General features: G+C 48.5%; 1 protein-coding gene across 1 annotated transcript in view; it reads right to left on the bottom strand.

Moving 5' to 3' along the window:
• Positions 1 to 2,547: 2,547 nt before the first annotated feature.
• BARX2 (BARX homeobox 2) overlaps positions 2,548 to 21,992 on the bottom strand; it is a 126,939-nt gene continuing 107,494 nt past the window's right edge. The window contains 1 exon segment of the mRNA XM_056107555.1: positions 2,548 to 2,778. Coding sequence (XP_055963530.1) covers positions 2,548 to 2,778 — 231 coding nt within the window.

Below are 21,992 nucleotides of genomic sequence, written 5' to 3'. Positions count from 1 at the left end.
AAGAAGGAAAGAAAAAAAGAAACATCTTCCTGTTCCAAGGTCATGACAATACTTATTAAGAAATCTTGCAAAGTTTGCTTTAACGTTTGTTTGCTTAACCCAGTTGTTATTCTTTTGATGATTATCAATTATTTGCATGCAAAAGCTGCCTTTTGGAGGGAAGAGAGAATTGGGGAATGGGGGGGACAGAGATACACCCTGCATGCTCAGGCTTTACTCCTGATTTTGCATTCAGAGATTACTGGATTCAGGGAACCATATGAGGTGCTATCTTTCTCTCCAGTCGTGGAGGAAAAAATGAGTAGATACTTAGCTCTAGCCAACTTGAAAGCCCATGGTGTGAATTTCTCTCCATGTTATTCCATGGAAACATGATTGTGACATTCTATTATCAGTGATAAAGTGCTGGACACAGGGTGAGTCCAGTTTCTACCCCCAGCCTGATAGCTGGGGCTAGTTGCTCAGCTGGGAATTTCATTTCAAACAATTGCTTCACTTTCAAGATTCACAGTAAACACAATTGGCTCATCCTTTTGCCTTGGAAGTTCCACAGGACTGTTCACAGTGTCTGGCTTCCCCTTCTTTGGGGGAGATTCTGGGGGCTCCCAAGCAGTGCGCAGTGGGAACGAGGGGCCGCCCTCAGGGATTCTTGGCCAATGAGGTCCAACAATTCAGAGCTTGAGCCCAGCACTGCCACCTTGGGTGGTGCTTGGGGAAGCCCTTGAGTGTCAGGGTGCAGTTCAGGGCCTATGTCTGCTCCAGGTCTTTGAGAACCTTCCCATTCAGGGTTTCTGCTCCATTTCCTGTTCCCATCATCCTCTAGTGGTTAAAATGATTCTGTGAGGGGCTGGGAAGATAGTACAGAAGGTAGGGCATTTGCCTTGCACACTGCAAACTAGGGTTGAATCCCCAGCAACCCATATGGTCCCCCAAGTCCCACCAGGAGTGATTCCTGAGCACAGAGCCAGGAGTAAGCCCTTGGCACCACAAGGTATGTTCTACAAATAATAATAATAATAATAATAAAAATAATAATAATTATGAAATAAAGTGATTATTGAATAAGTAATTTAATCACTTATTGAATTAGATAAAGTGGTCCGGTGAGAAAAAGTGTGGACTTAGAGCAAACAGATCTGATTTGGGGCTCAGAGCCTTAGAGAAAGGAAAACTTTTCTGGACCTTTGCTCCTTCCCTCTGCGTCTCCATTTAGAATTCAAACCCTGGCAGAGACTTGGAGTAGAGAAGCACCAGACAGCCCCTCCACCCTCGCCCCCGCCATCCTCTCCCCCCAGGACCATCTGCAGGATAGAAAGGTGATCCCCTGAGAACCTGACAACAATGACATATGTCCCCTACAGCCTCCAAGGGGCTTGACCTGCCCTGTCCTTTTCCCTTCTCCTTTGTTCTGAGAAACTTGTCACTCTGGCCGGCCTCCTGACTCCTGCTCCTTGCAGAGGCTTCACACTGTCTACACAGCAGAGTCCCCCCTCCAGGACCCCAATGACAGAGCGAGCCATAGACTCCCAGGGGCTGCAGGCAGGGGGGCGGCAGAGCCAGCCTTTTGGTCTTGTCTAAATTGGGTTTCCCAGTGAAAACAAAAACAAAAACCAAAGCCATGAAAGCAAGAAGGGGGAAAAAGATCTGCCCGCGCAACACTCCCAGGGGCCCGGAGCTGGGGCCAAGACACTTGGATGTGGCGGCTGATTCCCATGAAGTCCCACCCGGGTCACCTGCACCTGCTGCCGGGCCCAGTGGTGAGCCTCTGACCTGTTGGCAGTGAGAGTGCTCTTGTTTCCTACTCCAAAAGGAGTAGGAGGTAGCAGCCAACAGCCCCCCAAATCCCCAGCACCACCAGTGTATCTGGGGTCACTCCAATCTCCTAATTAACCCATAAGTGACGTGGTCCAGGCATATCCATCATGCGGCTCACCGAGGACACCCTGCTGAGCTGGAGCCATCTTCCTGGCAATGCTGGGCGGGTGCTGTCCTGTGTGCCATTTATAGGCCCCTGGGGTCATCCTTATACCCAAAGGGATGTGAAGGAAGAGGCCAACTCCAGCCATTTCTATGCTGAGGTCTGAGGGCATATGGAGTATTATCTGTGCTCCCAAGACAGAACTGAAGGCCAGTGAGACATACAAAAAGAGAGAGGGCTGGAGAGAGACAGAAAGTTTAGTTTGGCTCAACTAATCCTGAAACTCCAAATGTTGGGAGGAGACAATTCCCGTGGTCAACCTTCATCAACAGATCAAGGAAGCCACAGAGGACAACCCCGGTGGGTGGCGGGCGGGGGGGGGGGGGGGGAAGCATAGTTGGGGGGGCAGAGATGGGCAACAGGAGCCAAAAGCAAACCCAGTTCAATCTTTATTACTGAACAACTTCAATCTGAGTGTGTTCAAATGCTTGTCTGAATCTACGTGAATCTCTATTTCACACAGAGACTCTTGGACTTGGCAAGAAGCTCCATCCTAAGGGTTTGGATGCCACCTCTACAGTGTTGGGCTGGGAGCTTTAGCACATGCCTGGCTGTGGTCCTCTGTCCCCTCAAGGGTTTGGACGGTGACTCCCTGGCGGGATGGCAGGAGTGATGAGGAGATCGAGGTGGGTGATGACAATGGCAACGATGATGACAATGATAATGGCAATGACAATGCAAATGATGACAATGAAAATAAAGATGGTGATGATGATATTGTTGGCAATAATAACGATGATGGTGGTGGCGGTGGTCATGATGTTGACAATAATGAAAATGGTGGTGGTGATGATGATGATCTCAGTGAGGATGACAGTGGCAACGATGAGGTCAGCCCAAGGAGATTAAGAGTCGAATTCAATATTTGAAATCATAAAATGTGTCTGGGCAGGGATGACTGACAGGTTGAGAGTGTTCCATTTGCCCTGTCCTAAAAGAAGGACCCTGACTTCGGACTCAGGTTGCAGTTACATCAGGAGTCGGCCTCAGGGGATCAGCCCATAAGGGAATTTATTGATCATCCCAGTTTGTAGCTCACTCCAGCTAAAAACATGCTTTCTGACTCTCTGTTCCTAGAAACACTGCTTTCTGTGACCATGCACACCACATTGCTTTGGGGGACCCGGGTTCACCCTCTCGCATCCTGCCAGCTGGTTGCCAAGCAAGCTCTTTCTCGATCTGCCTCTGTGTGTCTGTCCTCACTGGCCTCAGCAGCAGTGGAACTGGACCCTAACAGGCACAACAATGATGCCAGCAGCCGAAAGACAAGCCCATTGGCTGGATGCTCACTCTAGGTCAGTCACAGTGCTTGTCCTTAGTCATCTTCTAACTCCTGAAAGACTCAATGGAGTGATGACACCGAGCCAGCACGTGAGACTGCAGAGAAAACTCAGGTTTGACTGTTCCTACTTTGCAAACAAGGAAATGAACCTCAAGGAAGTTCAGTCTCGGCTGCAAAGTCCCAGAGCTGGTAAGTGGTGGAGTGGGACCGGGTGCTGCACCCAGGTGTGGGCCTCCTAAGACCCTGGCTCTCCACCACGCTGAGGGACAGTGCCGGTTGGGGTGGAGGGAGAGGCTTTGGACTGGACAGATTGTCGAAGCATGTCCCCTCGTCTGGGCTAATAGATGGAAGTGGACCCACCCCATGTGCCTCCCAGAGTCATCCTGAGATCCATGAAACGGGACAGCCACATCCTCCCACTAGCCCGAAGACCAACCCCTGCTCCAGAGGTGGAGTGGGCTGGATCCCGCAGGAGCCATGTTGAAGCTCTCTAGAATCATCCTCACAATAGCTGTCAGCCCCGCCCCCTGGCTCTGGGGCTGTCCTCCTCCTCTGGGCCCTCACAGCTGCTTAAGTTGCCCGGCTGCTTTTCACTAATTGAAACCTCAGAGGGCTGTTATGGTGCCTGTTGCTATAAACACGTTGCCAATTTGCATAAGTATGTGACATTATAAAAGTTCCTAAAAGATCTTATCCATGTGGCTGGCACACTGCCCGGATGAGACACGCCAGGTAGAAAGACAATGTGTGTGTTATTAAAAAATGTTTTTCAAAAAAAGAAAAAGCATTCTTGTTTTTGTTCCCCGGGCAGGTGAACAGGGCAAGAAATGGAAAATGCTTCCAGTTCAGAGGCAGAGTGGCTGTAGCTGGCTTTGTTTTGTTTTGAAACGGAGGAATCTTTTCTCGTACCTCCTGAGCTGCCTGTCACATTTCAAAAACTCAAGACGGGACTGTTGGGCTTTGGAAAAGGATTTGCGCTTTGGAATGCTGAGCTCTTCCCAGGGTGGGAGTGCAGCTCGATCGTTTGACAGACATGGAAATTGAAGACCTGGATTGGACTGTGTGTGTGTGGGGGGGGGGGTAGATCCCTGGACCCCAGACCCACACGCACCCTGGGGGCTCTCCCCTATTTTCCCAATCTCTCCGAATCACCGAACTGCTCACCCTTCTTGTCAAGAGAATGAAACTGGATTTGCTGGAGCAAAACAAAACTGACTCCTTCCCAAGCTTCGGAGCCTCAGCGGGAAAATCCTTCTGCTCTCTTCCTTTTTCTCAGCCTTTGGGACTCTGTTGTTCACAGAAAAGCAGCCTCTCCTCTTCCTAAAGCCACCATTCCTGAGCTGGGACAGATGTTGGGTGTTTCTTTTGGGGGGAAGTGGGGATGTTGGAGACACTTCTAGAAGCTGTCACCTTCCTGCAGTGCTCACGGGACCATGCAGTGCCAGAAATCGATCTGGGGTCAGCGACGTGCAAAGCAAGTGCATTAACCCCTGTATCAGCTTCGGGTCCCCTCTAATCTCAACCTCCTCCATGCAGGGGTGTGAATCTTCTCGCTTCTCAGATTTGGCGGTGAAGGTGGAGAGAAGAGAAGAGATCTCAGCCCCGCAGCTGGTATGTGAGACTGATTCAACCCAGCGTGTGGCTTTGGTTTCCTCGTCTGCAAAGACTTATGGGAAAGACTAAACAAGACCACCCCAAAGCAGGAGCACGCCTGCTCCCCAGCTCTGTCCCATCCCCTCCTGTCTTCCCTGACACCTCCTCCCATTTCATTTAAATCCGACAGAAACAGAATCTGCACAAAATACAGATTTATGAACTCCTGGGTTGCCTGAAATGCCCTTTCGATCAGCAGCCTTGATGACCTGCTTCAATCACCTTAATGCCCACTCCTATTCCCCTCAACACTAATTTCTAGACGAGCACTGACTTGCTACCACTTGAGGGATTAGAAGACAAAGGTGGTTGGCAGCCATGAGGCCAAGAAACTGTTAAGTGATCTAAACGCTTAAGATTTACAAGGAGGAATGTCCGTCTGATCCCATCTCTTAGCCAAAGACAGAAATCGGCATCTTCTTTCTCCTGCTTGGATAGCAGAACCCCGACCACGTTCCTGTTACTTACGCGTAACCCCCATCCACCACTCCCCTGAGCCCTATTCCCAGAGGCCCCTGGTGGCACAGGAAGTCTCAATAGAAGACAGTTGGCGGGAAGAGGGTGGAGAGGGGATGAGGCATTTGGGAAATCCACTCAGTTAGGGTGCCAGGGCGTTGGCCAGAGGAAGGGCCTTCCATGAAAGGATTGAGGAGTTGAGTTTGATTCCATCCACTGACTCTTTGGGGGGTTCCCAGGTCATACCCCAAGCTAGAGACTAGATTTGTTCTGCCACCCAAGGGCCTAGTGGTGCCATGAAGTGAAAAAAACAAAACAAAACAAAACAAAAAAACCCCAAGTTCTCTCTCTTAACATCCTCATGTGGTCCTGGAAGATAACTTCAGGCTGTTCACAAGGATCCAGAAGACCAGTATCTGAGGGGTATTGTAGCCCAAGAAGGGGATGATGGTACTTCTGGACGGATGGCAAATGGGTAGGGGATGGGGCCAGAGTTTCCTGAGCACATACTCTGGGCCAAGAATTTGACATAGATAATCTTATTTAATCCCACAAAAATCCTGGGAGGTAGCACTCATTATCCCCTTTGTACCAATGAGGAAACGGAGGATCAGCAAAATTAAGTAACTCGCCTGTGGTCACATGACCGCAGGGGTGGAGCCAGAATGTGAATGCTTGATCTTCCTTTCATTCCAGATTTGATGTTCTTTCCACTAGCACCCCATGAGCCCAGTTACAAACTGCTGACTCGGCCACTGGTCCCCGTCACCTCGTGAACTTGAGCAAGCCGCTTACCTTCCATTTCCTGATCCGCAAATTGAGGATAAATATAGTACCTCACAGGATTGTTGCAGGGATTAGATGAGTTATGCATACGAAGTGCTTAGAACCATCTTTAAGGTGTTGTAAGAGCGCTATAATACTCAGCCGTGGCATTTCTGTGTGCTAACATTCTTACTACCTGGGAAAAGGCACTTTCGCTGTGCCTCAGTTTGCTCATCTGTAAAACGAGTAGGTTGGACATGCTAATCCAGGATTACTCAACAAAGATCAGATGCTTAATCTTTCCAGCATCGAAATTCCATTGCCTTGCTTGGCTCCCTGGCTTTCCTCTTGGCCGCTTCAAGTTTTCCCACCCAATTGGCCTCCTTCTCAGCACCCTCCAAGAGCTTCCTTAGTCCTTCCCACTAGGCCCTACCCCGGTGTGGCTTGGCCATCACATCGGTAATTCCTTCCAGCCTTTACTCCTACTCGTTCCCCTTCTTGGATGATCCTGGCTTTCCTCTGCCAATTTGAATTCTTTACTTCATTTAAGGCCCAGATTAAAACTCAACTCTTCCATGAAACCATCTTGGGCAAGCCGCACCCTGAGATAACTTCTCCACTCACAGTTCCCTCAGCTCTTAGACTCAGAGCATGAGTCACCCTGGTTCCAAATGGTTTCTATTGTCTCGTTTAAGTCTGTTTGATTCACCCAATTCCCTAAAAGTCAAGTCCTCAAGAGCGGGGCCTTCTCTCTGTTGGCGTGGCCACCATGTTGGACGGGTACATGGTTGGATGAGTTAGGGGTGACTTTGTCCTCCTTCCTTCTCTCTCCCATCAAGGATTGACTACATGGTGGGAGCAGACTTTCTGCAGAACACTCAGGACTCTGAGAATGAGTGAGAAACTCTCCCGAGGAGAAGAGGGAGAGAAGCAGATGGGTGCAAATGCTCATTTTAGAGCAATCCAGTGGGTTGGGTAGATGTGCTGTGTTACAAAGGAACAGAGAGAAGCAAAGACAAGAGGTAGCAGAGGAGAGAGCATTTTTGGGGGTGGAGAGAATAAGACCCAGCACCTTCCAGTTTGTTGAAATGGGTTAAAGGGCATTTGTTGGTAAAGAGAAGCAGACAGGGATCATGGTAGAAACTAAAGTTGGAAACGTCGTTTTCACTTATGCAAAAGCTTTAGGTCTTTATCCCTCATGACCCAAATGTTTAGGTTCATGTGAAAATGAGAAAATGATGAGTTATGTCAGGAGTTTTGTTTATCTGATATGAAGATGCTTTTATAAAAATTAGAGTGGGACCATAGAGATAAACAGGGGATAAGGTTCAATCCCTGGAAACACATAGGGACCCCCACGCAGCTCCAGGAGTGGTCTTTGATCACAGAGACAGGACAGTATCACTGGATGTGGCCCCCAAACCAAAACCAAACAAAAATTTGGGTGATAAGAATTGTTTGTCATTTACTTTGTATCTTTATTTGACCAAATAAAGATCTACCCATTGTAGCTCAGAAAGTTCTATTAGTGGTGGGAAATGTACATTGATGAAGGGTGATGATGAAGGGTGATGAAGGGTGATGATGTATTGGAACATTTCAGCTTGACTGAAACTCTATCATGGACAACTTTGTAACTGTTTATCTCTCTGTGATTTAATGAAAATAAAGTTTTTTGAAGAAGAAAAGTTTCCTGGTCCACATTCTTAGATAGTCTGCTGGAAGCCACTGAGAGAGACAAGAAAGAATCAGAATGCCATTTCTCTAACTCCAATCTCCAGGCAAGGACATATGTCTGGGATTGAAGTTCTGCATTTTTAATTTACTCGTAAATTCCTCTGCTGTGTGGGTCAGAGAGAGCTAGTTCTTTGTGGGAGCAGGGTGCCCTTCTTTCCTCTTGGCTGTTTCCATGGATTCCCTTCTCTCTGGAGGGGATCAAATCCTCCTTTAATGTAGTTCTGGACTCTGTCCCCCATGTCCCAGTCTTTGAAAGCTGAGGCTGACAGTACTCACTTCCCCTCTGCAGGTGTGAAGGAAATTGCCTCCTGTAAGTGTTGCCTATCTCAGGCCCCTGTCCCCGGGAGCTGCTTTAGTGCCTGTCAGTTGAATTTGCATTAATAAGATCAAAGTAGAAGTGGTGGAACTTGCAACAAATTTTTGCCCAGATGAGCCCCAAATTCCTAAGGTTACGAGCTTGCCCAAATCAATAAGTTGGTGATTTCTAATCTCTGACTGTCTTTCATGACAAGGTCTCCCTAAAAGACAGTTCATGGAAATAGGAGGGAAGCGGAGAGGGAGCCCTAGAAACAGAAGAGGTGGAGAGAGGGACTTGGGGTTGGCTGCTCCAGGGAAAAGATATTTCAGGTCCTCCCTGGACACTTCCAAGGTGCTAAACCATTTCTTAGTTATTTTCATTGGGATTATTCTCCGCCGGTGGTTTTTTGCAAGGCCCTCAGCAGTTTGCATTAACAAAGATAACAGTTGAATGAAGGGAAGAGGGGTCCTAGCGATAAGGAGGAGGGACGCTGTGAGGAGGGTGACTGAAGTGGTCTAGAATTACCCCCTTAAGAGAAGAGTCCCTGCTAGCCCAGGCAGCAGTACTGTCCCCGTCACACATCGGCTGTCCCTGGGAGGCCTGGGAGGCCCAGTGCCATTCAGTTCTGCTGCTCAATTTCCAGAACTGGTCCAGCCACACTCTTCGCAGGATAGGCTCCAATTATGGCATGTTCATCCACCCTCTTTTAGGATTGGCTTAGACCATTGTATATACAACCCGCTGCCTTCCCAGGCGGACCACACTTTGCCTACTCACCCATCACCCTGAACAAACTCATTTCCACCTAGTAACTCAGAGACATAGAGTGAAAAATGCCCAAGTTTGTGCTAAGCGGCTCTCTCTCTTTGGTGGCCTCCCCTGTGCCCATCTGCCCATTGCTCTCCCTTTTGATAAACTCACTTTAGAGCCGGAGTGATAGTACAGCAGGTCGGGCACTTGCCTTGCACGTGGACGACCTGGGTTCAATCCCCAGCATCCCATATGGTTTCCTGAACCTGTCAGGAGCGATTTGTGAGTGCAGAGCCAGGAGTGACCCCTGAGCACTCCTGGGTGTGGCCCCCAAACCAAACCAAACCAAATAAAAACAAGCAAACAAAAAACCCCAAAACTCACTTTGGTCTCACCTCAATTATCTCAGTCTCTCAGTGAATTATGCCACTCCAACCCCTCAGTGCAATGGGCCTGGGTTTGAGACTCTCTCCCACAGTGACTGGATTTCATGGTCTGCTTCTATTCTAATCTCCAACTCCCGTAGACATGGGTAGGCGTGCTGAGTCCATGGGACAACTTGGCAAGGATGGAGGGAGGAGGAGGCGAGGAACACATGGTTCTGTGAGATCATGATTTAGGAGGGAGGAGCCTCAGTGACCGGACTGTGCTTGGGGCCAAGGGATAGGATCAAGGGTCCTGGCTGGGGGTCCATCCTCTCCCGAGACATTAAGCCACAACCCCCCTCGCCCCTCCAGTTCCCTCCCAAGATGAGACGTGAGTGCCCCAAAGTCTGGGCACTTGTGGGGAGCTGGAATCTGGGGTCAGGGCATGCAGAGAGGGAGGAGGGACCCAGCAACAAACACCTGCACAGGCCCTGGAGTCAGAGAAGTGCCCGAGGGGATGGCTGACCTTCCGAGGGAGCTGGGGAAAAAGAGGCGCTGCCCGGAGGCGGCACTGGGGACTGGACAGACCAGTAGGTGAGACGAAGGGGATCAAGCCAGCTAGAGAATTTTCCCACCGCACCAGCCTCCTGCTCTGTGTTCTAAGTCCCCTCTGTTCCAGGTTCCGGATGCCATCATCTGCCACTCTGCTCAGGTCCAGCCACCTTCTCTCTGTGCTGACTGTCGGGGTGGACAAGCAGAGACAAGCCTGGGGACACCCTCCTCTGTCCTCTTCGCAGCACACAGAGAATGACCTTGTCTGCATAAGCCATTATTCATGGGCTCCTGGAGAGGCTCCATGTTGGGTAACTGTCCAAGGAAGGAAATTCTGATGCAGGCTGGAGGGTGGATAAACCTTAAAGACATAACGACGGTGAAACTCACCAGTCAGGAGGACTCAGTGATCTGAGTCCACTGATAGGAGATACTACAGGCTGTCAAATTCAGAGACAGGGAGAAAGTTGATGCGTGTTTCCTGGGGGTGGGGGGTGAGGGGGAACTGGGTAGATGGGTTTTGTGGGTATTGTGTTTCAGTGTGGGGAGAGGAAGGATTTTGGGAGATGCACAGTGGTGATAGTTGCTCAGAACAGTGAGATGGGACACTTTTTTTTAAATTTTTATTTATTTATTTATTTTTCTTTTTTTATTAGTGAAACACCATGAGGCACAGTTACAGGCTTACAAATTTTGTGCTTGGGTTTCAGTTATACAACGATCAAGTGCCCATCCCTCCACCAGTGCCCGTCATCCATCACCACGGGTCCCAGCATCCCCCCCCCACCCCCCATCCCCCCCGTCCGAGATGGGACACTTTAAAATGGTTAAAATGGCACATTTTATGTGTGTATACACATTTATTTCAGCCGGTGTGCATGTGTGCACCTATGCACAGATACACACAGAGATACACACACACACACACACACACACACACACACACACACACACACACACCACAGGGTTAAATCCCTGCACAAAGGAAACAGCTTTGGCCTCCACTGGGCTTATTCAGCCTGGCTGTCAAGTTCTGGTAGCTTCCTAATCTTTTGTTTGTTGTACTTATCGCCAGGTCGGCTGGGTTTCCATTCGCACAGTTAATAGGATAGGTTGACACTTGACTTGGTCGGGAAGCCACCCTGTCCCTGAGTTTATTGGTCTCCAGGACCACACAGAGCAGCATCGGGTGATCTAGGTACTGCACCCAGGGCCAGCAGAGGGGGCTTTGGAAGGTGTGAAGCAAAGAAAGAAACAGGGCTGGAAGTACCTGAAGTGAAGGATCCTGGCTGTGGAGGGGAAGGAATGGGGGAGGGGGAGAGGGGAGAGTAAGTTAAGGATTCCTGTGTAAATGAGAGCACACACCCTCCAGGAGGCTCTTGTGCCAACCGTGGATGATTCAGAGTTGCCACCCTGGGCACTGCACCGCTGTCAGAAGCGCGGCTGTGGAGATCTCAGCAGAGTGTAGCTCTTATCTCTCTGATGCTCTGTCTCTGGGTTCTGTCAATCTCTATCACTTCCCATCTCTTTCCATTGGCACCTGCAGCTGAGTGCTAGGGGCACTGTGCTAATTAATCACCCCTGGCCTGTGAGCGCAGGTGAGCTGTTGTCAAGATTTCCAGGCCTGGGGAAATCTAGGTTTGGATTCCAAGGGTACCTGTGCTTGTTCAGGTACAAGTCTTTCTGGCCGGGACTTCTGCGACATCACATAACTAGGCTGGGGCTTTATTTAGCACTTATTAGACACCTACTTCGAGCAACATGACCTTGAAAGCCATTTTTTCTGGGGTTTCTCCAATGTCTTGGGGCATCGGAAATGCTGAAGTTTTGAGAAACAAAGCTTGTGAGTCAGATGGTCTTGGGTGAAGGGGGGTGGGGGCTTTGGATCTTTAATGCCAACCTCTCCCATGTGATGTTCATGGAGCTGATCCCCGAACCTCACTTTATTTAATTTAATCATTTAATTAATTGGCTGGAGCGATAGCACGGTGGGTAGGGCGTTTGTCTTGCAAGCAGCTGACCCAGGTTCAATTCCTCCATCCCTCTAGGAGAGCCTGGCAAGCTACTGAGAGCATCCTGCCCGCACGGCAGAGCCTGGCAAGCTCCCCGTGGTGTATTCGATATGCCAAAAACAGTAACAAGTCTCACAATGGAGACGTTACTGGTTCCTGTTTGAGCAAATGGATGAACAACGGGAGGACAGTGATACAGTCCTACAATTAACTATCTTTTGGCCACACCTGGCAGTGCTCAGGCTTTGCTCCTGGCTCTGTGCTCAGGGATCACTCTTGGCAGGTTTCGGGGGACCCTATGGGGTGCCGGGGATTGAACCAGGATCAGCTATATGCAAGGCAAGTGACTTGCCTACTGTACTCCAGCTCCATTTTATTTTAAAGTTTTATTATTGTGTAGGTAAGATAGTTGTGATGGTGATAAAACACATGATATTTATATAAAAAACACCCCACCACCATCTATGACCCCCCACCACTGGCTCCATATTACTCACAATCTCTGCCTCATTTCTCTTCTCTCCTTCTTGAAGTGCTTGGCAATCAGTTTCTTATCCAAGGCCAAAGATTTGTTATCTTTTGATAGTGTCCATTTCCTGTCTTGTCTCTATATTCCACAGATGAGTAAGATCACTGGTCTTTGTCCTTCCCTCTCTGGTTTGTTTTGCTTAACAGGACACCCTAGAACTCCATCACCCTCCAGCTCCATCACCCCCAGCTCCAACACTCTCAAACTCCATCACTGCCAGGTCCATCACTCTCCAGCTCCATAAATCCCCAGTTCCATCAACCCCAGCTTCATCACTCTCCAGTTCCATCACTTCTTAGTTCTATCACCCCCAGCTCCATCATCCTCCGGTTCCATCCATGCAGCAGTAATGGCATGATTTCGTCTGAGAGTTGCATAGTATTCATTTTGTGTATATATATCACAATTTATCCATTCATCTGTCATTGGATATTTGGGTTGATTCCATATCCTGGTGCTGCTTAGAACCATAGGTGTGCATATTTTTTCCAAAGGAATGCTTTTGTGTTTTGTGGGGCAAGATGCCAAGAAATGGAATTGTTGGATCATATGGGGCCTGGACCTCATTTTATTTTAATTAATTAATTTTGGTGTGGGGCCATTAATTTAGCAATGCTTAGGCTGACTCCTGCTGAGGTTAGAGGGACTATCTGGGGTTCTGGGAATCAAACCTGGGTTGTACTTGGGCAAAGTAGGCAGCTTAACCACTATACTATCTCTCTGGCTCCTGAACCTTGAGCCTACACATTAGTCTCACCTGTTGATGGTATAAAAACATAGTAGACTAGGCTGTAGTCCTAGGTATGAAGCATCGAGTCTTCCTCTATAAGGCTCCCTGTTCGATTTCACTGAAAAGTGTTGGAAACTACAGCTTCGACCAAATCCCTTGATTTCACACCTTAGTAAAAAGCATCAGAAAAAAATTTTACCCTCACTGCACCACTGACTCCAGCAGTTGACCTGGGATATAATATCACATACTACTTAAGGTGAAGCTTTAATGAGCATTTACTAGATGATCAGGCAGCATTCTAAGTACTTGCTGTCAACATTTCCCCACCCATGATGAGGTGGACCCTATCATCAATATCCTCATCTCTTCCTCCATGGAGGAGAGCTGAGAGGTCACTCATTCAGGAAGTGAGAGAGAACAAGGATTGGAACTCAGGAAGTTCCACCTAAGAGCCAACTCTCTTAACCACAGAATCACTGGCTTTCCTGAGCCATGCCAAAGATAGCAGCAATGTTGGATATGCCTGGAAGAAATATCCTTTTTCAATTAAACCTTTTTTTTACGAATGTTGACTTTTTATTTTTTCAGGCTAAGTTGTCGTTGTCTTTAACGGATCACCTCTATTTCAGTTTCAGCAATCAACAGTGAACAAACCTGCATGTTCACCTTTCTACCTTCTCTTCCATCATTCCTCCTGTGCTGCAGAATGGGGGTGCAGGAGAGATTCTAGGTTTTTGTCAACTCCATTGAAGGTGTCCGCAATACTTGGCCCAGGTCTGAGGCCATTTTGATTATAAAACCACAGGGTTTAAAGAATTCCCTGGGTTTCCACATGGCGAGTTTCATTTCAAGGGTCACTTCCAACATAGTCCAGTGTCCATAGTCCATAGTTACCATGTTACATTCCCTAGCATCCAAAGACACTGCCCCAGTTCCTGACTCAGACCAGGGAGTGGGGCTCAGCAGTAGAGCCCTGGATTTGCATAGGCTTTCCATCCCCAGCCCCCAGCCCGCCACACACACACACACACACACACACACACACACACACACACTCACACACACACACACACACCATCTCTCGAGTGCCCGCCAGATTACTAAAGTTAGAATGAAGGAAACAGGCAAATTCCTTTGGATGCAGCTGAGCAAACAGGTTGGCTTCTAATGAATCATTTCATGTTTCCAAACCTTTCAATTGCCCCTGCTGGGACCCCTCGCTGCACTCTGGCTGCAGGAATTGCTCTGGGCATACCCAGGCATCCCTCTCTCCTTTACCTGGGACAGCTCAGGGCATGAGCTGAGGTTGTGGGTATTGTTTATTGTGCTTAGGTGCCCAGAAGGGCATGGCCGATCACATCCTTGGGTTGCCCAAGACTCTTTATTGCCTCTGAAGTGAGGGAAGGGATGAGAGAAACTATAAATGCCCTTCAACTAATGGGAAATATGAATGAAATCACACTGAATGCCATTTCCCACCAGGGGATGACCCACATCAATAAAAACCAATATTAGTGAGGATGTGAAGAAATTGTCATACATTGCTGAGAATGTAATTGGCTGCCGCAGTATAAGCCACTTTGGAAAACAGTCTGATGAAGTACTGGACACAGAATTGTGATCTGACTTACTAGTTGCAGTCAACACATATGCCTATGAGAAATGAAAACCTGTTACCCACACAAAGACATACAGGCAAATGTTCACAAAGCCACAAGAGCTCACTTGGCTAAAATGTGCTATATCTACATGACGGAATACTATGTGACAATGAAAAGCAATAAGACATGGATGGACGATCCTTCTTCATAGATTCAGGGTCTCGGTCCTCCCGTTGTTCATTGATTTGCTGGAGCGGGCCCAGTAACGTCTCTATCATGAGACTTGTTGTTACTGTGTTTGGCATATCGAATGCGTCACGGGTAGCTTGCCAGGCTCTGTCGTGCAGGCGAGATACTCTCGGTAGCTTTCCGGGCTCTCTGAGAGGGGCGGAGGAATCGAACTTGGGTCGGCCATGTTGGCCGCTTGTAAGGCAAACGCCCTACTGCTGTGCTATCGCTCCAGCTTCATAGATTGGAGGATTTAATATTGCTAAGATGGCAATACCATCTAAGTGATTTGTAAATCCTACGCACGATTATCAACATTCTATCTGAAGTTTTTACAGAAAGTGACAACCTGACAATTTCTCAAAATGTTAAAGTTATCATATGATCCAGCAATTCTACTCCCAGGAATAAACCCAAGAAATACAAACACTTGTCCAGACAAAAAGTGGCCCTGGATGTTTACTGCAACATTATTCACCATAACTGAAGGAGGAAACCTCCCCAAATCCCTCAGCTTATGAAAGGAAGGTGGTGTAAGGTGGTGTAAGCACATAATGGAATGCTATTGGGGCATAAAGGGGTGGCGTGTGGAGGCCTACCTCAGCTTGGGTGCACCTTGAAAGCATAGGCTAAGAAGGAATCCAGTCACAAAGGACAAACAATTATAGGCTCACGTTAATGCCAAATGTCCATAATCAGGAACTAGATTGAAAGGCAGTAGCTCTGTGGTTACTTAGGGCGGGAGAGGGAAATGGTTACTAACGGGCATGGGTTTCCCTTCAGAGAGGACAAAGGCACACATCTGTGAACAAATAAAAAGCCTGGAATTGGGCCCTTGTAATTGAAACCCTTTAGAGATTGTGCCGTGTATGAGGAGTGTCAGCTTGATGTGTGACAAGTAGCAGTGAAGATGCTAAAAAGAAGTGGCAGGGGATGGAGAGATTGTGCAAGTGGGGAGGCATTTGCCTTACACATGACTGATCCAGGTTCAATCTCCCACACCACACAGAGTTCCCCAATCTCTGCCACGAGTAATCCCTGAGTGTAGAGCCAGAAGTCAGCCCTGAGCACTGCTGGGTGTGGCCCCCAAACCAAAATCCAAACTAAAGGCTGAAAAGATAGATCCAGGGGCTAAGGCACTTGCTTGGCATCCATCACCCATCCATTCATCCATCCACTTACCTACTAATCCACGTATCCATTACTGACCAATCCATCTACCAGTCTATCACTCATCCATTCATCCATTCATCTCTACACCAATTCATTCATCTAGTTACCAAACCATCTATAATTATCTATTTATGTTCATCCATTCATTCGGCCACCAATCCCTGCATCCATCCAACCAGTCATCCAGTATAATTCGGATCTATTATGTGCAGAGGGTGACAAGTGCAACAACATTTCTAGGGTGCCTACTATGTGCAAGATACAGTGCTGTGTATATACATGTTTACCAAAGTTTTGTGCCAAAGAATAACTAACAACTTGCATTTGGTTTCTGTTTTCATGTTGCTCAACGTGCATTCACATACTTTATCTTACTTGATGGTCATGAACTAAAGGTATCAGCAGTAATACCATCAGGTAGACAAGACAACATCTACTCCCTGCAAAGATATCCAAGTCTTAATCCTTACATGTACAAAGGAACGTTTCTCAGTTAAGTCAAGGTCCTTGGGATAGAGTGTTATTCCTTGATTAGCTCGGTAGGCTCTGGACAATGGTAGCCTCCTCATCAGTGAAAAACCCAGGGAGGTGGGTAGTGGTGACAGAGAGAGTGGAAGATACTCTGTTGCTGTCTTTGAAAATGGAGGAGGAGGCCATGAATCAAGGTATACATACAGGTGGTCTCAAGGAGAAAGAGCTTTCCCCAGAGCCTCCCCAAACAGTGCAGCTCTACTCACACCTTTATTTTATTGACCTTCACTCTAAGCTTAATGACACTTTTCTGGGGATTCCTGAGCTATCCCAACACAGTTCTTTGAATTGTCTCAGACAACCCAGCTAAGACCATCCTTTCACTCAACTTTCCACCTATTCCCACCCTTCTTCCTCACACTGTGCAGTCCTGGGAGAGTATGGTCTTTGGAGTCTGAATCCAATTCTACTGTTTATCTGGGCAACTCGCACTTCTGAGTTCACCATTCCGGGTGATTAAATGCAGTGAGCAGACTTCGCCTCACCCTCACACGGTTACAGAAAACATGTGATCATTGTCCAAAGCATCTAACCAGAGCCTGGTGATTTTCTTCCCCATCGTATGCTGAACCCTCTTCATTTGGCCCCTCCTCTCCCTCCATGCACCTCCTTATGATCTTCCATTCCTTTCCGCCTCTGGCCTCATTGACATTTAAATATTCAGAAAGAACTGAGGATCTAACTTCATTGTTGCTGCTAATCTAGTAACCAGACTCGAGCTAATCATCTCTTTGGCTGTCGCAGTCTTCATCCAGACAAGAAGGCGCTAACAGGTCACCTCCAAGATCCCAGTGTCTTGAAACATGCCCTTCATATGTCATGGGAAGCACCTCTGGAATCCCACCAGCTCCTCACATGCTTCCCCATCATTGATTGTTCTGGCAATTCTTTCTCCTTTGCTCACATTCCACTGCCCTGTTTAAACATGTCCCTTGGGTTTGATTTTCACTCTTTACGTTAAAAATGTTCATCCATAAGGATTTATGTCAGAATGGCTGGGGGCAGGGTGGTGAAATTATTTCTGCATTTTGATAGGGAAAGTCAGCTTTGCGAGAGCAAAAATGTTGCCCTCAAGGGGAAAAGCTGTCGGCCTTGACAGCTGTGTCCTCTCTCAACCCCTCCTTCTCAAGAGCTCGAGGACAGTGCCTGGTGGAGTTCATGACATGCCAGCACAGCCTTCCTTCCTTCTTTCCTTCCTTCCTTCCGCCCATCCTCCCTCCCTTCCTCCCTCCCTCCCTCCCTCCCTCCCTCCCTCCCTCCCTCCCTCCCTCCCTCCCTTCCTTCCTTCCTTCCTTCCTTCCTTCCTTCCTTCTTTCCTTCTTCTTTTGAACATCTCTGTGCTAAACATCAAGGCTGTAAACATGAACGAGATGTCATTCTTGCCTTCCTGAAGCCATTTTATTTATTCACTGGGAAATTCATTGTTTTGTTTGTCATTTGGTCTGGAGGGTCACACCCAGTGGTGCACAGGGGCTATTCCTAACATCAAACCCAGGGGCCCAGCATCTGCTCTAGTCCCTTGAGCCATTTTTCAGTGCACTTGCGCAAATATTTAGGGTCATCAGGGTCCCTGGAAGCCGACACTGAGAGTACTCAGGTGAGCTCTTGGCAGGCCAGCACAGAAGGAAGGACAAGAAGACCCAAGTTCTAACGAAAGTTCTGTCCCTGTTATGTTTTGTCAATTGTTATTCAGTTCCTAGGAAGGAACCCAGAAACTGTGGCTGTGTCAAACTCCTCATATGAATAATTTATGACTATAGCATTTTGCTTGTCACTTGTCTTCCCCTTCCATCACTGGCAGGTCACTTGCTGAACCTTCAGGTTGTTTCCCTGCCTCCCACCCCACGCGGGGCTAGTTCCCTCTCTCCTTTCTGTCCCCACCTTTCCTACTAGCTCATTCCCTGTTCTAACAGGTGAGCTATTTGAGGGTGGGGTGATATCTATATAAAATCAGCGGATTAATAAAAGATTAGCATTACTACCATAATAATTACACCTTTATTTTCACCTGGATTCTCGGAGTTCAGATTAATCCTGCCCCACCCTCCTAAGTTGACAAGTAATTAATTGCCAGATCTCCTAATGGAGGGATTTGTATTTCTGGAGTGTTGTGGGTTCAGGTGACACCTTGTCAATAAGGGCTGGTGAGGGAGGAGGGGTTGCCAGACCCCCTCCCTTCCCTTTCTGGTGACCCAGCTGCAGGGATAAGGTCTGAGCCTTGGTGCTTCCCACCCTGGCTCATCCTGGTGTCTCGGGCAAGTCACTTTCCCCATCACAGGCTTGTCGTTGTCATCATCCTTATCAGAGCAGATGGCAGCTCAGCCTGACTCACGTTTCAATTCTGGGCTCTTCTCTTTAGCAGTTATGTAGTTGTGGGGTCTCTCGCCTCTGGGAGGCACAATTCGCCCCATTGGGCAGCCCAAGTTGGCTCCTCAGCTCTTGATTTCATCTCAATCCACATTTCAATACATTCACACTTTTCGTCTCCTGTCCTGATGCTCACAACTTTCTCTGTCCTCACTCACCTTACCCCTTGGGCTTCTACGATGCCTCCTTGCCCCACATCTCAGCTGACTCTCATTCTCCTCTTCATGAACTTGACCCCCTCTATTCCCACACTCACTGGGTCTAACACTCACTCAATTGTAGCCCCTTTCCCCCCTCACAAGATGTTGAGTCTTCAACTCTCTGCACTTGAGCTCAATTGCCTCGAAAAAGACACTATTTGCCAGCTTGGTCTAAATAAGGCAGATCCTCCTAGATCCTATACACACTGCGCAAACAAGACAAGGACCCCAGAACCCAGGGAAAGAGGGCCACCATTGTTGGTAGAGTGAGCAGTTTTACTGAGGGATTTGTTCCAAAAACTACAGTTCGAGCAGTCAGTGAGAGTAGGTTATAGCACACACCCCTTTGAGAGTCCTGAGTGGGGTGGGGTTGCTCCCTTAAAAAAATTATTTTAATTTAGAAAAAAGGTCGCAATTGATACAAATCTAGAATTCAAATTGATTAGGTAACAAAGCTGCAATATTAAAATCAATAAGTAGAGAAAATCAACTTATGTGGAAACTGTTACATCTGATCATCAGGTTGTTAAGTCCTTGCCTAAGAATTTATTAAACTGTTTGTATCTTGATGAGGTGTCTTGTGGCCACATATGTGGCCTCGTGATCCAGAGACTTCAGGATTCATGATCCAGGTCAATGAGTCAACATGGCAATGACTATGGGAGGTGGGCATGGCTGCTAGGGCTTTGGGAAGGATTGGCGTCTCTGCAGAGAATATTAATGGAGCCGTAGAGTTGAGCCCTTGGTTTGGCTAGAGTGATGAGGTGTAAATGCAGCTATCGAAGTTTGGGCTGGATGGGTTTTGGCCTGTCTGCCTCCCATGGATGCTTCAGAGTTTTCAGCTGCGCGACAGGTGATTCCATAGAGTTTAGCTGCTTGGTGTACATCTCTGGGTGATTTAGTCAGGATTTGGTGCAGCGGGGCTGGTGTGTGAGTGGACAGGCTGCTGCTGCCCTTGAGAGTGACGTTCTGGGATGAGCCCAAGAACCGTGTGGGGCATTATGGTTGCTGCCTCCCTGGATTCTGCTCCATGGACACGTGAGACAAAGCCACAGCAAAGAGGTGACTTCAAGGACAGGGTCACTCCTGTCTTGGTGAGATAATCTTGGGGGCACTTGCAAGCAGGGCTGTTTCAGGGTTCATCATTCAGGAGTGCTGTCGATGCCCTGCCCACTGCTGCCTCTCTCTCTTTCCATAATATGGCCATCCGTGAAGTCATGTGCATCAAAGCCATGGGGAAGTCCTTTCCCCTTTACTCCCCACCCCCTTCTCATCCCTCCGTTGCTGTATCAGGGGGTGGGGGTGGCTGGGGACAGGGAAGACCCTTTAGTGGTGAGTTAACATACACCTGGCCACTGTGTGCTTAGAAATGGGGTCTCAGAGTGCAGAGACACCAGGAACATGCTGGACACTGTGAAGGGAACACCAAGAATTCCACTCTAGCCCCACAAATGCAACACAGGAGCTCAGCCACCAGCTGTGTCCCAGACCCTTTACTCGGCATTCATAGGCCCCAGCAGGAATGTCTTTCTATTCTCCCCTGCGACCGAGCCTGTCTCTGTTTCTGGGAGAAAGGAGGCCTCCACTGTCCAGGCCCTCAGCGGCTTCCAAGCCCCTTCAAAGAGCCACCACCAATCCTGGAGGCAGATTGGCAATGGGCCCTGGGCTTGTCACACCTGAGCAAGCAGGTAGATCGGGCCCAGAGGAAAGCACAGGACCTTAGAATGCCTGTTTGGAGTCAGGGAGAGAACACTGCGATCAGGGACATATTTTTGCATGTGTCAGGAACTAAATTCAAATCCCTTCTCCATAGGGTTCCCTGAACACTGCGGGGGGTGAGCTGATGGTCCTCATGAGGCCCTGCATCCGAAGGTCCATCCTGACATTGCCCCCTCCCAACCTCCTGCATTGAACTGCCCAGCCCAACTGGCCAAGTATCTGTGGGACTGGCTCCCAGGCCCCTGAGCACTGTCTTGGAGCACCCCCATATAGATTGTCTACCTTGCAAGTACAAGGTCCCTAGGATCATCTGAGCACCTCACTTGAGCCTGGCAGCTCCATCTGTGATCCCTCTCCCCCAATGCCCAGTTCCACAAGCATTTTTCAGCCACACAGCTACCAGGGGCAAATAAGCATAATAGGGGGTGCAGCTCTCAGTGACCCCACAACTGAAACAGGATAAAGACATTAGGCTGGAAGTGGGGCTTGGCAGGGTCTACGGTCAGAACTTTCTCATACCAGAGAGACAATCCTGGTGGGAATGTGGGTGAGCATAGCAACAAAGGGGTGCAAAGCTGGCATGCATGGGGAGGGCAGAGGTCTCACTTTAGCAAAAGCAATGGGGGGGGGAGGTGACATGGTTTGGAAGGAATAGCACTAAGGTCACGGTTACCCAGTGAGGGGAGAAGGGTCAGGGACACTGACCGGGGGAATGGGTCTTGCAAGTGAGGTAAGAGTTGGCCGGAGCCAGAGAAGGGGCCGCACTGAGTTCCAAGTTCAGCAGGTGAGGTTGGTGTGCAGGGCGCCCCATGGCCGGGTGGTGTTGGATTACTGTGTTTAGGAGTTTAGAAACGATTCTGAAAATGATGGGGACCAAGCACGAGCGAGTGTGGCAGAAAGAAAGTTCTGGCTGGGAGGGGGAAGGGAGTGGGAGAGGGCGCAAAGGGGCTGGAACATAGGCTTGGCATGTGCGGTTCCTGGGTTTGATCCCTGGCACTACGTAGCCCCCTGAACACAACCAGGATGACCCCACCCCCAAAGAAAGAAAGAACATTCTGGCTGT

This window comes from Sorex fumeus, unplaced genomic scaffold (genome assembly GCF_029834395.1).
Source record: "Sorex fumeus unplaced genomic scaffold, SorFum_2.1 ptg000169l, whole genome shotgun sequence".
In the NCBI taxonomy this organism is placed as follows: Eukaryota; Metazoa; Chordata; class Mammalia; order Eulipotyphla; family Soricidae; genus Sorex; species Sorex fumeus.
Note: the sequence above shows the minus strand (reverse complement) of the source record. Positions and strands in the feature narration are given on the sequence as shown.